The sequence below is a fragment of the Silene latifolia genome, chromosome X (assembly GCF_048544455.1).
Source record: "Silene latifolia isolate original U9 population chromosome X, ASM4854445v1, whole genome shotgun sequence".
NCBI lineage: Eukaryota > Viridiplantae > Streptophyta > Magnoliopsida > Caryophyllales > Caryophyllaceae > Silene > Silene latifolia.
In genome coordinates, this window is record NC_133537.1 from 340,617,840 (window position 1) to 340,634,408 (window position 16,569).

The 16,569-nt window shown below is 35.7% G+C and overlaps 2 protein-coding genes across 3 annotated transcripts in view; both read right to left on the bottom strand.

Moving 5' to 3' along the window:
* Positions 1–5,702, bottom strand: part of LOC141619426 (mechanosensitive ion channel protein 9-like) — a 56,204-nt gene extending 50,502 nt beyond the window's left edge. The window contains exons 1-2 of one of the 2 annotated variants that reach the window (XM_074436444.1): positions 5,441–5,702; positions 2,747–3,614 (exon numbers count right to left, since the gene is read on the bottom strand). In XM_074436444.1, the coding sequence (XP_074292545.1) occupies positions 2,747–3,603 (857 nt within the window). In that variant the 5' untranslated portion in view covers positions 3,604–3,614; positions 5,441–5,702. Of the gene's footprint in view, positions 1–2,746; positions 4,908–5,440 lie in introns of those variants that run through there. The other variant, XM_074436443.1, reaches the window with a different exon arrangement.
* Positions 5,703–5,838: 136 nt separating this feature from the next.
* Positions 5,839–10,350, bottom strand: LOC141619425 (mechanosensitive ion channel protein 10-like). The gene is made up of 6 exons (XM_074436442.1): positions 8,546–10,350; positions 8,299–8,440; positions 7,700–7,993; positions 6,953–7,161; positions 6,642–6,868; positions 5,839–6,016 (listed from the first exon to the last, which is right to left on the bottom strand). The coding sequence occupies exons 1-6, from the start codon at positions 10,228–10,230 to the stop codon at positions 5,976–5,978; spliced, it is 2,598 nt and encodes an 865-aa protein (XP_074292543.1). The 5' UTR covers positions 10,231–10,350; the 3' UTR covers positions 5,839–5,975.
* Positions 10,351–16,569: the final 6,219 nt, after the last annotated feature.

The window sequence follows — 16,569 nt, forward strand, 5'->3', positions numbered from 1 at the left end:
TGCCAAGATGTTGACGGGAATCGAGGTAAAAACGAACAATCTTTTTTTTTTTTTTTTTTTTTTTTTTTTTTTTTTTTTTTGGTGACGAGGAGGTTGGATCCTCCCCGGATACAGGACCCCACCCTGCTAGGCGCCTGTACCATGTGAGTTCATTCCCGGGATTATTCCCTCTCCAAGGCGTCAGTCCCTCAGGAAAGTGTTCATCTAGGGAATCGAACCCAGGACCTCGCAATTCCTCCTTAGGAGGCTTTGAGGTCACCCTGGAATTCCACTAGACTCACACATCTTGGGTAACGAACAATCTTTGCAAAGCTTGATATTTAGAAATAAATCAAAGCTTGATATTTAGGTACCTTTGGGCAAAAAATAAAAAGTTAGGTACCTTGGTGCCAATGAGGGTAAATGTTAGGTACTCCCTGACCAAAAACCCTAAATCAAATGAAATTAATTCAAAACACATTTGCTTGTCAAAAACGGTCATTTAAAAGATAAAAATGATTTGTCAAAAGTAAATTCAAAGATAATACTCTAAATTAAATTTAATTAACAAAAATCTCGTAAAACCAATAAAATGTGATTTATTGTAATCCGAATATCAACTCGAACCGATCTTCATGAATCTCATTATTCTGATTTTTATACTATTCGTACACTGACGTAGCTTGCTTACTAAATACCTAGTCAAGGACAAGTGTACATCTTTTGGAGCTCAAGGTCAAGTTTCTGAGCTAGTTCCAACCCCCACCGCGAGCTCAAATTGACTCGGTTACACCCGTACTCGTATAACAGCAAAAGGCGAAGTCCAAAAAGTAGAAAAAAGTCGATGTCTAGCAATTGGGTAATTTTAACCAATTTTTTTTTTAACAAACGTAGACACGATTACAATATACAAACCAAGCAAGCAAAAAACAAAAAACGAAAAACTTTCGTGTCCTGTGGGAGGACCGTTCTCCTTACATCTAAAGACAATCCACCAAATGAAATATTATAAAGGCTTAGGGGTAAGGAGTACCGTTCTCCCGAAGAACAAATTTTTCAAAAACAAACAATATGAAGCCCATCCATAAGTTATACAAACTCAATTGACAATTCAAGTCCGCCTATATAAAAAAAATCAAGGAATTCAAAGAAGTTTTTCGTTTTTCAATCAACAATAATAAATTTCAATGCAAGGAAAATATGCGTGTATATATAGCATAATAAACCAGTTGCAAAAAAAATAAAAAATAAATAAATTAAATCAGGTAGTTTATATATCCATCCTTTTTGCCAGTAATTTTTTCGACAATTGCTGTGTTTTGTGCCGGTTTCAGTCATCATCCTTTTTGCGAGTAATTTTTTCGACAATTGCTGTGTTTTGTGCCGGGTTCAGTCATCCTTGAGTTAGAAATTCTTCCCTCCCTGCTGATTCTGCAATGACAGCGATAACAAACATCGAACAAATAAGTATAAGTATTACTCTGAATCTCCGATAGAGGAAAATTTCTCATTGAGACAAGCTTAATCAAAAGGCTTTACCAGGAGTATCGGATTCTAGTTCTTTCATTAGACCATGTACATATATAGCTAACTCATATCTCCGCTTCTCCTTCGCTTTCAGACATTCGAAGTTCGTCCAACCCTCAGTTGTTGGTAACTTGTGTTTGATATGAACAACAATCTTGGCTTTGTCTCCGATTTCTAGGATTTCCACGCTGTGAAAATTTGGAGTGAATTTTTCTTTCTTCTCCTTGAGATAACTAAAAAAAAGCAGAAAACAATAGTTAATGAAAGACTGGTCCCTCGGTTAAATTCAGGTTGGAGTACCGAGATGAGTGATTAACAACAAAAGGCTCACGTGTCGATTTTGTGTCTCAAAGGCTCAGTTATTCTCTTATCCGGAGTACATAGGAATTCGACTTGATCATTCCAATTGAAATTAGTCTTGTGGTTAACAACGTTTTTTAGGGCTAACACCGAATTTGGATATATTACTTGCTGCTGCTCGCCAATAGAGCGGACACTTGAAAAAGTGGTGCACCAAACGCTAATTCTCACGACTTCCAGCTACACAAATGAAAAGAATATCCAATTAACCATTATTCTCACCGAGTTTGGATATAATGTGAAAAGTAACATAAACATAACTAACCAGTTGCCCATCAATGAGACATAGATCGCCAACGTCAAAGGGATGAACAACATATACAAAGATGAGGCCTTGAAACAAACCCTTAGCCGTTTCTCCAAATATAAATGTGGCCGCCAATGCTGGTGATGCTATGACAACAAGTACCTTTGTTGAAGCCAACTCAGTGAGAAGTAGCCACATTATAAATATCGCACCAATTATAATCCCACTCATGACTTGATTCAAGCTTTTCACCACCTCGTTTTCACTAATAAACGTATTTGAAAGAAACATGCAACTGCTGCGGGCTCTTTCCTGATTATCATATACACAAATCAATTATATTTCCGTTCCAAGATCTTGAAGAGGCAAAACTAATCTATAGGATGTAAAAAAAAATAGAAAAAAAAAATAGAGGGATCATGTACCATAAATTTTTTAACTTTCTCGAATGTTATATCTTCCTGGTCTTTACATCAGGAAGTAGTTCAAGAAACATTTTCCAATCATCAACGAAATAAGCTTCATCTTCAACTTGCACAATCTTCATCAATGTTTTTATACAATTCCTGTTCCAAAAAGAGATGTTACAGATGATTTCATGGAAGACTGTAGGGATAAAGTAAAGTTTCTTACTCATTATTCTCTTCTGAATTATCGCCTTGTAAATGATCGAGATCGTTAGCATCAATACCTTCCTTCGACAACGCATATTGGGCCGTTGAAAATAGTTCAGCTGCCTTCTGTATTTCATATGTGGATGCCTTTGAACCTGTATGATTTATCAAATTTGCCCTCACACTTTTCCTATCCAACGTATTGTAGACATCCCCCTCATCACTAGTTTCCAAAAGGACCCACGGTACCTTCTTTCTAGGCGGTGTTTTAGAGCATGACAATCCACAATCAGAGTCATCTGAATCAACCACGGGAGATTCGATGGCATGCCTATAGTGGGTGTAATTGAGCATAATAAGGAAGTACAATTGCTTCCCTATAGCCGTGACCTTAGTATGTAATCTGTCATATACGGAACGAGTCTCCCAATACAAGAGTATGCAAGATTTGATCAACCATAGAAAAGAGCATATTAAAAGACTAACCAAAGTCCAAGTACCAAATTCCAAAACTCTCTTGTCCTTGGGTGTTGTGTTTAGATGTTTGCCAAAATACAACACCCATGTAGTTAGGAGCATTACCATGCTTAGAATGAAAATGATGCTTCTCTTTGTACCATTAACAACATACACCACATATTTTTTGTTAAAGGCGCTCTTTCCTAAATCATCGCAACAAACACATGACAATGCACCTTTGAGATGTTCATTAATCCTAGGATGATCTCCAAAAAATTTCGGTAAAGACCACACAAATAAATGAGCTAACAAAGTAATGATGTTATAACCTATAAGAAGAAGTAGTGATACCTTAATCCATTTCTGAGTGTAAATTCCGAATATTTTGCTCTGCTTAAAAGTGGGGACGCTACTCATGACCACAACCTCTGCCCACAACAACAGAAGACAACCGATGATCTCAGAAATTGACTCTAAGACAATAAAAGGCTTTTCATGATCATCTTCTGGAAGTTTTGTTATTACTAACGCAACTATAGAGACCCATGTAACTTGGCCTATAAGGAAGATTCCAATTAATATACAAATTATCTGAATCCACTTAGTTATGGGCAACCCTATGATCATTAGGACTTTTAACCCTGGAACATAAATAGCAATTGGATAAAATATTCCTACTTCAACCAAAAGCAACATTACAACCATAAATACCCAGTAGCGCACAAGAACCTTAAATTTGGAGTGTTTTTCAATATCTACATCTTTGACAAGGAACTGAACCAATCGTCCCACTGCATATGCGGCTAGTAACAGGGGAAGAATGGCAACAGTAACAACTGTTATTAAAGCATATGCCACTGGTAGAAAACATACAAAGAGCAAACAACAGATTAGATAATAAAGGGGCTTTGGTATTGGCAAATAGCATGTTAAAAATGAGCCGCGGTTATTTTGGATAGGTGGAGGTTTAGCTAGTTGTTCACTTCCTGAAACTGGGTTTTCAATATCTGCATTTTGTAAAGGTTGGGTTTCAGACTGTTTTTCGGGAGAAACGGAGGCAAACTCCCCTTTTGTATCCACTGGCTCCATGCTAGCCAAATTTTTGGAAGCCTAGAGCTTACAGTTGTGAGGTATGATAATGAACATGAATTTGTATCGGAGTTTTAGCAAAGGAAGGAAAAGAAACAATAAGAAGGAAAAAAAGAAGAATGTGTGCTCCAGTTTCCAACCATTAACGGCCTTATATAGAGTTGAACATGATAAAATAACATCAAATTGTAATTTTTTTATAGGTACAAAAATCACAACATGGAGAACATGAACACCTAATGAGGGCATTGAGCCAAAGTCCATCTTACTGTCACTGTCATAATGTCGTAGCATATTCTCGTCACCCTTAAACCAGCTAGATTGTATTATTCCGTACTTAAAAAAGACTTTTAGTATAGATAGTAAAGAAATAACCGAGTTGATAGGAAGACGCCTTTGAGACAGGTAATGTTGCTATTGTTGAACAAGAAAAACTGACCTTTTTTCGAGTAAAGAAAGACTGACTTAATTATAAGTGTAAATTTATAATCAATCATGCAAACTAACAGTTTTACATGTAAAAGTCAACTACCTCTCTCACCATCATAGAGCTTAGTTTAATCAATATATATAATTAAATACTCCATACATAATTCTTTTTATGTATTGTTGAGAGTGATTATGATTGGTAATGTCGACATACGACCAAGCCCCTCTTGGTGTAAATGCAATTAATATTGGAAAATGTAATGATGCATGTTTAATCAAGGGTTTAAAGAACTAATCAAGGGTTTAAAGAGCTGGTTCTGACACTTCATTTTCAGTTGAAAACTGCCTAGGGAATATATATCAAAGTAGGGTAAGACATGAACGAATAACAGTTGACTTCAAAGAAAACACAAACAAAAAAAAAACACAAAAATTAATGATAATAAATGGAATCATACTTTTAACCTAAAATATGCCATGACAGTCGAGAAGGACCGTAATTTCTTGTGTAAGACCGTTGTATAGAGCATTGTTATGAATAGGATCTAACTTATTCGGTATGGGAGTTATCTGTGTCTGTATCTTAATAACGACCCATACAATGGTATATTAAGTGAGGCCTGATAGAGAAGTACGAATTTATGAAGAAGTTGTGGAAGATATAAAAGAAATAACATACACAATGACACAAACAGCAATTACCAGGAAGAAATGCTGGGGAAAAAAAAGGACTTACAGTTGCATGATTGGCGAAATATAATCTCACTTCTTTCTAACCCCGTTGGTTAAATTCTGCCATAATTGTACATGCATACATCATCGTCTTCCCGTCATCAGCATTTCAGCAGGCAGGCTGTGCTGGGCAGAGTGGCTGAGACAGGTTGCGCAGGTGGGCGAGGGTGGGCTGTGGTAGGTGAAGCAGGAGTGGGAGTGGTAGTGTGGTGTCAGGCTTGGTGATGGAAGGATGGATGCTGGTGTTTTTTTTTTTTTTTTTTTTGAAAGAGAAAGGAGATAATTGAAAATTAATCGAAAATATTAAAAGGATAAACTTGGAAAAGCCGTGTATGATTTAGTAATATCCGTGTATGAAATAGCAACTCTCTAATTTAATTAACAAACTTCTTGAACAAATAGTTAGTCATCAATCTTCATTATAAAAGTAAGCAAGCCTAAAAACATTATGAAGCCCGAAAGTTGTACAAATTAATGTAGAAAAAAGACCTGACCCATATTATAAATCAAGAAATCTACCAAAAAAAAGACTTTTTCAATCACCCTCTTGTCAGCTCTTGTTCCGTCTCTGCTAATGATTCTGCAATGACAATCGGCAATGTTAAGCAACATAAGTATTACTGGCTCTTACAGGAATTTTTTGGTTTATTGGTGTTATTTAGCAAAATAATTAGGGAAGTAGTATTCGTTTGATAGTATTTGGACTTATGGTGTCCACGTCATTACTTGTATTTTTTTTTCGTGTTTTAGGTAAAGCCGCTAAGAACCTTAGCGGCTTTACAAAATGTCATCGTCGAAATATTTGTATTGTTTTTAAAAAAAAAAAAAAAAAAAAAAAAAAAAAAAAAAAAATCTAGGAAAGCCGCTAAAGTCGTTGGCGTTTTCCACAAATTTTCACAAATTTCCAACAATTTTACATGGGTACACTACAATATGACAGTAGGTAAGCCGCTAAGATTCTTAGCGGTTTTGCCTTTTATATAAAAAAAAAAAATCTTAAGTGAAACCGCTAAGATTCCTAGCGGTTTCATATAAAAATTGGAAAAAAAATAAAAAGTGATGACGTGGACACCATAAGCCCAAATACTTTCAAACGAACACTACTTCCCTAATTATTTTGCTAATCAACACCAATAAACCAAAAAATTCCTCTTACAGAGCTAGTTCACAACAGAGTAATAGACAAGCTTAATCAGAATACAAACCTGGAGTTTTCGTCTCAGATTCTAGTTGTTTCACAAGTTTCTGTACATATATAGCGAACTCAAACTTCCGTTGATCCTTCGCTTTCAGGCATTCAAAGTTCGTCCAACCTTCAGTTGTTTTAAACTTGTGTTTGATATGAACACCAATCTTGGCTTTGTCTCCCATTTCAAGAATCTCCACACTATGAAAATTCGGAGTGAATTTGTCTCTCTCGTCATCAAGATAACTGTAAACAAAAACAACAGTTAGCTGATTACCCAATTAATTGTGAGTTAAGGAGCAAAATTAGTGATAACAACAAAAGACTCACGTTTCAATTTTGTGTTTCAGAGGCTCGGTTATTTTGTTGTCCGGAGAAGTTATGAATTCGATGTAATCATTCCAATCAAAGCTGGTCTTGTGGTTGATAATATTTTTTAGAGCTAATACTGAGTTTGGATATATTATTTGCTGCTGCTCACCAACAGTGCGAACATTTGAAAAAATGGTGTTCCAAACACCAATTCTCTTAACTTCCAACTACACAAATCGCAACGATATCAAACTATATATTCACATTACAAAAACAATGTTGCACAACTCACAACAGTTACCGCGATGCTTCAAGCTTCATAAACAGTGGGTTGTGGTGGTGGGTATATGCGACCTTATCCATTGATAACAAGGAGAGGCAATATGACCCAAATGAAAGTTGGGTTAATTCAATTGATTATTCCTTCATAATAAAAGTGAATAAACAGAAGTGTAGCAAGTAAAATAAGTTATTTTGATCTATTACATCATATCAAAAACCAAAGACTAGTTTGTCTTTGGCTCCCCTAGAAAAAGAAACATTGGTTAATTTTAAGGCGGGGGAACCATCACAAGCCACGCGACATGAGATACCTAAATATAGAGCATAGACTCTCTCATCCACATAAAAAGATATTCGACCCCATAACAAGGAAGTTCAAACTCGTGTCAACGAATGATTTCCAATTGACCATTAGGTAGCATGTATGAACTATGAAGTATCTCATTTTCAATAACGCAAAAAAGTAACATAAACATAACTAACCAGTTTTTCGTCAATGCGACATAAGTCGCCCACATCGAATGGGTGAACAAAGTAGACAAAGATAAGGCCTTGAAACAAATTCTTAGCCGTGTCTCCAAATACAAATGTGACCGCCAACAATGGTGACGCTATGAGCACGAGAACATTTGTCTTAGCCAGCCCACTGAGAAGTAGCCACATAATGCAGGTCACAGCAATTATAATCCAACTTATAACTTGGTTCAAACATTTCACCACCTCATTTTCACTTATAAGCGTATTTGTAAGAAACATGCATCTGCTGTGGGCTCTTTCCTGATAATCATAAACAACTCCAATTGTTAACTACTTCATATTTCATACTCTGGAAATACATCACTGTCACTCATAAAATTCAAGGATAGTTTTGCCATTTCAATGGATCTATCCAGCCTAAATCCGAATCAAACAGGATAGTAGTGTAAATAAATTTAAAAGTGAAACATAATAAGAGATCAAACATGTGATTGGTTTTAAATACGTATGTTTGAGAACTATTATTTCCATTCCAGATCATGAAAAAATAATGTGTAAATGTTTTTTTTTTTTTTTAAAAAAAAAAAGATTGAACTGAAGTATACCATAAATGTTTTAACTTTCTGAAAAGTTATATCTTCTGCGGTATGCACATCAGGAAGCAGTTCAAGAAGCATTTCCCAATCCTGATCGAAATAAGGATCACCTTCAACTTGCACGACTTCCTTCAATATTTCTATGCATTTCCTGTTCCAAAAAAAAAAAAGATCGCAAACTGTATCATAAAAGGAAAGTTTCTTCAGCATTATCATCATCTTCTCCACAATTGTTAGACAAAAGAAAGCTTCTTACGCATCATTGTCTTGTAAATGATGGAGATCACCAACAGTATTCTCATTCAACAGTGCATTTTGGGCAGTCAAAAATTGTTGAGCTGCCTTCTGTATATCATATATGGATGCCCTTTTACCAGTATAATTTATAAATTTGGCCCAGACAATTTTCCTATCCAACCCATGGTAGGAGTAACCCTCAGCACTATTGTCCGGAAGGTTCCAGAAAACCTTTATTTCAGCCGGTGCTTTAAAGCACGAAAACCCACAATCAGAGTCATTTGAATCTTTCTGAGTGTATTTGGTGACATGTTTATAGTGCTCGTAACTGAGCATAACAAGGAAGTATAACTGTTTCCCGATATCCCTAATCTTAAGATGTAATCTGTCATACACAGTATGAGCCCCCCAATACAACAGTAAGCAAGATTTTAACAACCAAAGAAAAGAGCATATTAAAAGACTAACAAAAGTCCAAGTACCAAAGTTCAATATTCTTTGGTTTTGGGGTGCTGTCTCGAGACGGTTGCCAAAATACACCATCCATGTGATTAGGAACATCACCGTGCTTAAAATGAAGATGACACTCCTCTTTATACCAATGGCAATATACACTATGTTTTTTTTGTTGAAGGCACCCGTAGTAATGTCATCACAGCCACTTGGTAAAAATATAGATTTAATATTCTCAGCAACCTCCAGAGGATCTCCATAAATTTTCGGTAGCGACCGCACAAGTACTTGAGTTAACAATGTAATGATGTTATAACCTATGAGGACAAAGAGTGCTACCTTAACCCATATCTGAGTGTAAATTCCAAATATTTTGCTGAGCTTAAAAATAGGAACGCTACTCATGACCACACCGTTTGCCCACCAAACCAGGAAACAGCTGATGATCTCAGAAATTGATTCCCAGTGAAACAAATCCTCGGGATCTTCGCTGTTGAAAACATATTCAAATACAAAGAACAAGAAGGCCCAAATGAATATGCCAATAAGGTAGATTCCAATTAATATACAGATTATCTTAATCCACTTGGTTATTGGCAACCCTATGATCATTACAAGTTTTAATCCTGGAACATTCTTAGCAACTGGATAAAATAGTCCTACTTCAACCAAAAGCAACATCACAACCACAAATGTCCAGTAGCGCAAAAGAATCATTACGACAAGACGTTTTTCATAGTTTTCGGCCCTGACAATGATTTGAAACAATCGTACAAATACAAGTGCGACTAATAACAGGGGCAGGCTGGCAACAGTAACAGCTGTAATAAAAGCATATGCTACTGGTGCCAAACATACGAAAAGTAAGCAGTAAATTAGATAAGAAAGGGGCTTAGGTTTCACTCTCTGTTTAGTTTGGATGGATGGATTTTCAGTTGGTTCTTCACTACCTGAACCTGGGTTCTCAACTTTGACACTTACAGAATCGGTTTCTGTATTTTGTGTAGGTAGGATTTCAGCACGTTGCTCCGGAGAAATGGAGTCAACATCCATTTTTCTTGCCACTGGCTCTATGCTAGCTATAGTTGGTTCTTCACTAACTGTATTTGGGTTTTCGACTTTGACACTTACAGAATCCGTTTCTGTATTTTGTTGAGACAGGATTTTTTGTTGAGACAGGATTTGAGGAGGTTTTTCCGAAGAAATGGAGTCAAACTCCAGTTTTGTTTCCTCTGGCTCTATGCCAGCCATAGTTTCGGAAGCCTAGAGCCTACAATTGCGAGGTATGATGAACCTGAGCGTGTATCGAAAGTTTAAGCAAAACAAAAAATGGAATACTACAAAAGATAGAAAAATGAGGAAATTGAGCTCCGGTTTCCAGCCAGAAGCTGCGTTATATTAGATGGAATACTAACTTGAGCATCTAGTGAGGTTGTGGAGCCAGAGTCAATTTTTCTGTCGTGTAATAGTATCACAGCATTTACTCATCAACCTTGTATCACCTAGATAGTACTATTCCATATTAAAGAAGACTCAAGAATTATAGCACGAGTCTTAAAGAAATACTAACTTGAGACACTGAGATAACGATATTCCCGCCACAAAGACAGTTCATTAATTTCATTATCTAATTATTTTTACATAAATCCTGTTGTGTATAATTAAGAGTGTGACTATGACGGGCAATGTTAACACGTGATGTGGTGACTCATGTAATTACGATTACAAATGATTATATTAACTCATTAGCAGAGTGATTAATGATGAGGACTGAAGAACTGCTTATGACAGTTCATTTTGAGTGAGACAGTTTGTAAAATGCCTATTTATCAAACATAACAATACAAAACTAGTCCAAGTAGTCCTGTCACTACATAAATGAGCTTGTGTGCAGTCTAGATCACTAGTTTTATATCATCATACAAGTTGCCCAAATTGCTGATTTACTTTACATTTGCGTTCACTTGTAGCCTACAACAAGTCAACAACTTAGAAATAGGATTGGCATTGGTCTTGCTTCAAACCGTTTTAACATAAGACCTCTCACAACAGCTCAGAAATGGTACACCTTATTGATTGGCAGTTGTTGGTCTTACTTAAGACCGTCTTAACTTAAGACCTCTCAGAAATGGCACACTTTATTAATTGGGTAGTCATCAATTCAAAGGAAAAATGTACTACACCAAGAAAACTGTAGTTAATTTGATACGATCCTTATATTTTAATTTCAGAATATTGATCCCCTTAAAGATACAAGGTCATTTTGGCCAAGCACGGGAAAAACCTTAGGCATAGTAAATTTTACCTTGGATATATGAATACTGATTAATAATTTATGGAGTAATTAAGTCAAATTATTAAGTTCGCCATAGCACTATGTCAATTCGCTTATACTAAAAGGCTAATCAAAGTCCTTAGTACCAAGGTTGGTCACCAGTATAATAGTCGTATAAGTGCAAGCATCACCGCGCTTAGGATGAAGATGATGTTTGATGTTTCTCTTGATACCATAGCAATTAGCAACATACAACACATTTTTTTTTGTTTAAGGCACCTTATCCTATATCGTCACAGCAGACAAATGATAACGCAATGTTCAAATTTCTCAATAATAAGCAGACGACCTCTAAAAACATTTGGTAGCGACCACACAAGTATATGAGTTAACAATGAAATAATGCAATAACCTATGAGAACAAAGATTAGATACCTTAATCCATTTCTCAGTGCAGATGCCAAATATTTTGCTTTGCTTATATGTGGAGACACTATTCATGACCGCAACCTCAGCCACAAAGATAAGAGACAACCAACGGTACCAGAAGCAGCTTCCGAAACAAGAGTGCACCTTTCACCGTCTTCATCCTCAAGTGATTCTGCTAATGTAAGAGCTACAGAGAAACAAAGGACTTGGTTGGTAAGATAAAATTCCAATCAATAAACACATTATCTTAATCCACTTAGTTATTGGCAACCCTATGATCGTTACATGTTTTTAACTCTGGAACATATTTCGCAAAGTATTCCTACTTCAACCAAAAGCAATATCACGACGACAAAAATTCAACAGCGCATAAGAATCTTAACTACAAAGTTTTTTTCAAAGACTTCATTTACATCTGATAACGAATTGGAACAATTGTACAACTACAAAACAGCTCAAAATTTGTGGCAGAACGTCGAAAGTAGCAACTGTAACACAAGCGTATATCAGTCGTGCTAAACATATACTCGAGCACGACACGGAATGGATAACGAAAGGGCTTAGGAATTTGCATTAACATGTTAAAAGCGAGCCACGTTTATGTTAGTTGGATGGAGGTTCAGTTACCTGAATCCAGGTTTTCGATTTTCGCACTCAGTGACTGGCAGAATCTGTATTCTGGGGAGGTGAGATTTCAGGTTGTTTTTCTTGGGAATCGGAGTAAACCTGTACTCCTCTTTCGACAGGTTGAATGCTAGACATATTTTCAGGGACCTAAAGCTTACAGTAGACACTTTTGGAGGTATGATGATTAAAATTAACACCCTACCGATTTTCTTGAGCAAAGCAAGAAAAAGAAGCAGAATGGGAGAACGAAACATAGGATTTCAAACGTCATTCACAATCGAAAATTTATAGTAAAATCTAATGTAATTTTTCAATAGCTACAGATTATAGAATATGAGAGTATGCACAACCACTATAGCGTCCCCAGTATTTGTGTCACTGTTATAGTATGATTAGTAATTTAGTATCCATTCGAAAAAACGACTGGAGTTTTAAAAAAAGACTCGACACATTTACTCGACCATATGCGACAGTCCTTGATGCATTTGGGTGATGTAAAAGTCGACTACCGGAAAGTTGTATACTTGTATTCATGCTGAAAAAAGAAAGACTGGAATATCATTACAATTTACAACTTACAAGTTACAAGTAATAGTAAATGAAAGACTGACGTTACTGAGCTATAGCCTATAGGCATCAGCAATGGTCACTATGCACTGGAGCGATGTTGTTGTTGCACAGGATTGTTAATTATCAATCGTGTAAAGTCGACTGTAGGAGGATTGACCGCATTGACGGATTATATTCATGTTAGGAAAAAAAGGCGGGGTTATCATAAAAATAAATTACTAAAAATTTCGGAAAATTTAACTAAAAATGTCGAAAATTTCACCCTAGATCCACCACTGCGCTGGGGTGATGTTATTGTTAAACTGATTTGATGATTAACAATCATCCCAAATTCGACATGGGGATGGCTATAATTATGTATTTTTAAAAAGAAAATTGGAATATCATAACAATAATTAAAAAATCGACCTTATCTCAGCTAATATCAACAAATCTACCAGCAGTGGCGGAGTCAGAATTTAAGGGTAAAAAATTAAATGGGCGGAATATTTGCCAAATGCAACAAGGTAATCAGCACAAAAACCGGAAACTTTAAATAAAAATTCCGATTTTTCCATTGCTCGCCCCTAACTCCGCCACAGTCGACAATAATTGAAAAATAATGTAATAATCGACTGATTGAAATAATTAGTCTAAATTACTTCACATTCGGTTTCAATTATTTGTTTACCTTTAACTAAATCGCTCTCACAAATAATTAAAAAAGGTAAACAAATGATCGGAACAAAGTGAGTAAATAACAAGAATTACATGCATGTATGAAAGACAAATTGACAATTGTAAAATTCCAGAATAGAAATTAAGAGAGGCTTACTGTTTAATCAAGTAATTGCATGATCACTAACTGCATAATTAAGGTATTAAAGATCATTAGCACTGATATTAAGATCATCATCTTCATGTTCTTCTGAAAATTGGTAAAAAATTTCAGCGGAAATTTTAGCGCCATTACCAATTTTTTACTTTTTTTTCTGGGTGTGATTTTTACTTTTTACGGTTAGGTGCGATTTCACCAAAGTACGAATGCGGGTAAGCTTGGGCTTTTACTTTTTGGGCCGAACTTGATGATGCATTTGGATATGCTAATTGGACTGTACTCACAAATTCATTGCAAGTAAACCTGTAAAATAGGTTGGGCGGGTTGGGATATGAGTCGAGTCGATTACAGGTCGAATTAGAATTCGAATACGGGTAAAAAAAAACTATGAGACTTTTTTTGTATTTTGTATTTTTAAAATAAAAAAAAAAAGTTATTTTTAAACGGAAATTCTCATGGTATCCTGTGGTTTGTCACTTTGTCCATGGACCATGGTATCACTGTTTTAAGAATGTGTTAATGGTGCCCTTGAGATTCAATATTTATGCCAAAGGTACCCTTGTTGGATAATGCACGTTAAATTAGATTAACCGTGTATGATTAAGGCAAATAGTTGGACTTGATTATGGTCCATCAGAGCATGTGCACTCATGGAGTGCCCCAAATCTTCTCTCCTTTTTCCAAGTCATTTTCCACTAATTATTTAATCTACTCTCCTTATTTCACAATTACTCCCTACATCAATGGGGTTCCCCAAAGTCATTCTTCTACCTTTTCATGACCCACCAAAATTTCCTGACTACAATATTCAATAATTAAAATATGTTGTTCACATTGCTTTTGCCTTTTGGGAACTTACCCAATATACTGGGCATCCCCATTTGTTGGGACAGTAAGAACATTCATGGGGCTCCCCATAAGAGGAGAGATGTAGCATTTGCGGCACTAAAACTACACTCATGCACATGCTCTCAAGCCTAAAACCATTGAGGACAAGAATTAGCTCAAAATAAGACCTCTCTTACCCCAACCATGAACTGGGGGTACCATTCTGTTAAGATTATAAGAGGGAAGTGTATTTCATGAATCTCGTATTATTGAGTTGTGTTTCGATTGATACAATACAATATATTTATAACCATAGTAGTAGGAACCCTAATACTCTAAACCCTAGACACGATAGCCGTCATATCTCGTAACCTAACCATAATGGGCCTAATATCCTAATACCCTCCCGCAATCGTAAAGGCAGTACGTAGTACGAACTTTACGATTGGAGAAATACAAAGAAAAAACATAAAAAGAAAAAAAATGAATTCTTCATCCTCTTCGATCTTCATTAATCTTCTTCGTCTTCAAAGGTAGGTAAGAAACGAGTATAAGACTCGTTGAAAATTTTCGAACAAGAACGTTAAGTTTTTCGGACTTGTCGAATATGAGTTAATTTGCAGGAACCCTAATCGAACCTGACAAATATCAATAAAACGGAAAATTATCCGTCAATTTCAAGATCTGGAGAACGTTAATTTTTTCGGACTCCAAATAAAATAAGTACCACCTTAAACGACGTTGAATGATTTTAATCGAATTTCAAAGAAAAGAGGATTAAGGTAGGTAAGAAACGAGTATAAGACTCGTTGAAAATTTTCGAACAAGAACGTTAAGTTTTTCGGACTTGTCGAATATGAGTTAATTTGCAGGAACCCTAATCGAACCTGACAAATATCAATAAAACGGAAAATTATCCGTCAATTTCAAGATCTGGAGAACGTTAATTTTTTCGGACTCCAAATAAAATAAGTACCACCTTAAACGACGTTGAATGATTTTAATCGAATTTCAAAGAAAAGAGGATTTTTTTTTCTTCCTTATTTTTTGTTTTTGGTAGATCTCGACAATCCAGTCAAACATAACCGAAACGTCCAAAAAATTTATCTCCACAAGAGACTCCATATTAAAACACAATATGAAGCGTGAGACTCATGAACAACGAACTTCGGAATTTGCTAGAAAAACAAATCATCATATTGATTTGATTGACTTTCATATGAACTTTATTTATGATGAATACTTCACGGCTAACGCAAGAGTAAAAGACAATGGATAAAGAAAAGGCAATTGAACGTGGTTTTATTTTTATTTTTATTTTTTGTAAAAAATGAAATTAAACTAATCTTACTAATCCCGCCGGTGAGCATCGTAGATTTTTGCCCACCGGCAAGAAAGCGGAAGCGATTTTAGAGTCCTCAAGAAAGAGGCTCTGATACCATGTTAAGATTATAAGAGGGAAGTGTATTTCATGAATCTCGTATTATTGAGTTGTGTTTCGATTGATACAATACAATATATTTATAACCATAGTAGTAGGAACCCTAATACTCTAAACACTAGACACGATAGCCGTCATATCTCGTAACCTCACCTGCGATTAGGGATGTCAATTTCACCCGCATCCATCAAAACCCGATCCACCCGATCCTAAAAGATGGATGAAAACCCGACTTAAATGGATGATGGATGGATGACGGATGAAATGGATGTGGATGACGGATGGGTTGGATGAAGAAATTCCACCCGCTATCCACCCGACATCCATCCATCACCCGATTTTATTACTTTTTATTTAATTTTTTTACATATAACACATTATTAAGATATAAAATATTTAAATTTTCATATTTATCTACTCTCAATATAGATATTTTGTGAACTTACCAACTAGAAAGTTAAACTAAGTAATTATCTAACTTCATTTTTGTAGAGAAAAAAAATCATTATTTTTTTAAAACTTGAAATATAAATATACACAACACCCGTTTATCACCCGATCCACCCGTTTCATCCACGGATGATGGATGGATGGATGACGGAT

Bases quoted from the DNA above. Each gene is read 5' to 3' on its own strand.
- LOC141619425 (XM_074436442.1), bottom strand. From the start codon at position 10,230: ATGGCTGGCATAGAGCCAGAGGAAACAAAACTGGAGTTTGACTCCATT. The intron at 7,994-8,298 runs GTATACTTCAGT...TATGATTATCAG, and splicing joins AGAAAGTTAAAACATTTATG to GAAAGAGCCCACAGCAGATG. The intron at 6,869-6,952 runs GTGAGTCTTTTG...TTTTGTTTACAG, and splicing joins CTGAAACACAAAATTGAAAC to TTATCTTGATGACGAGAGAG.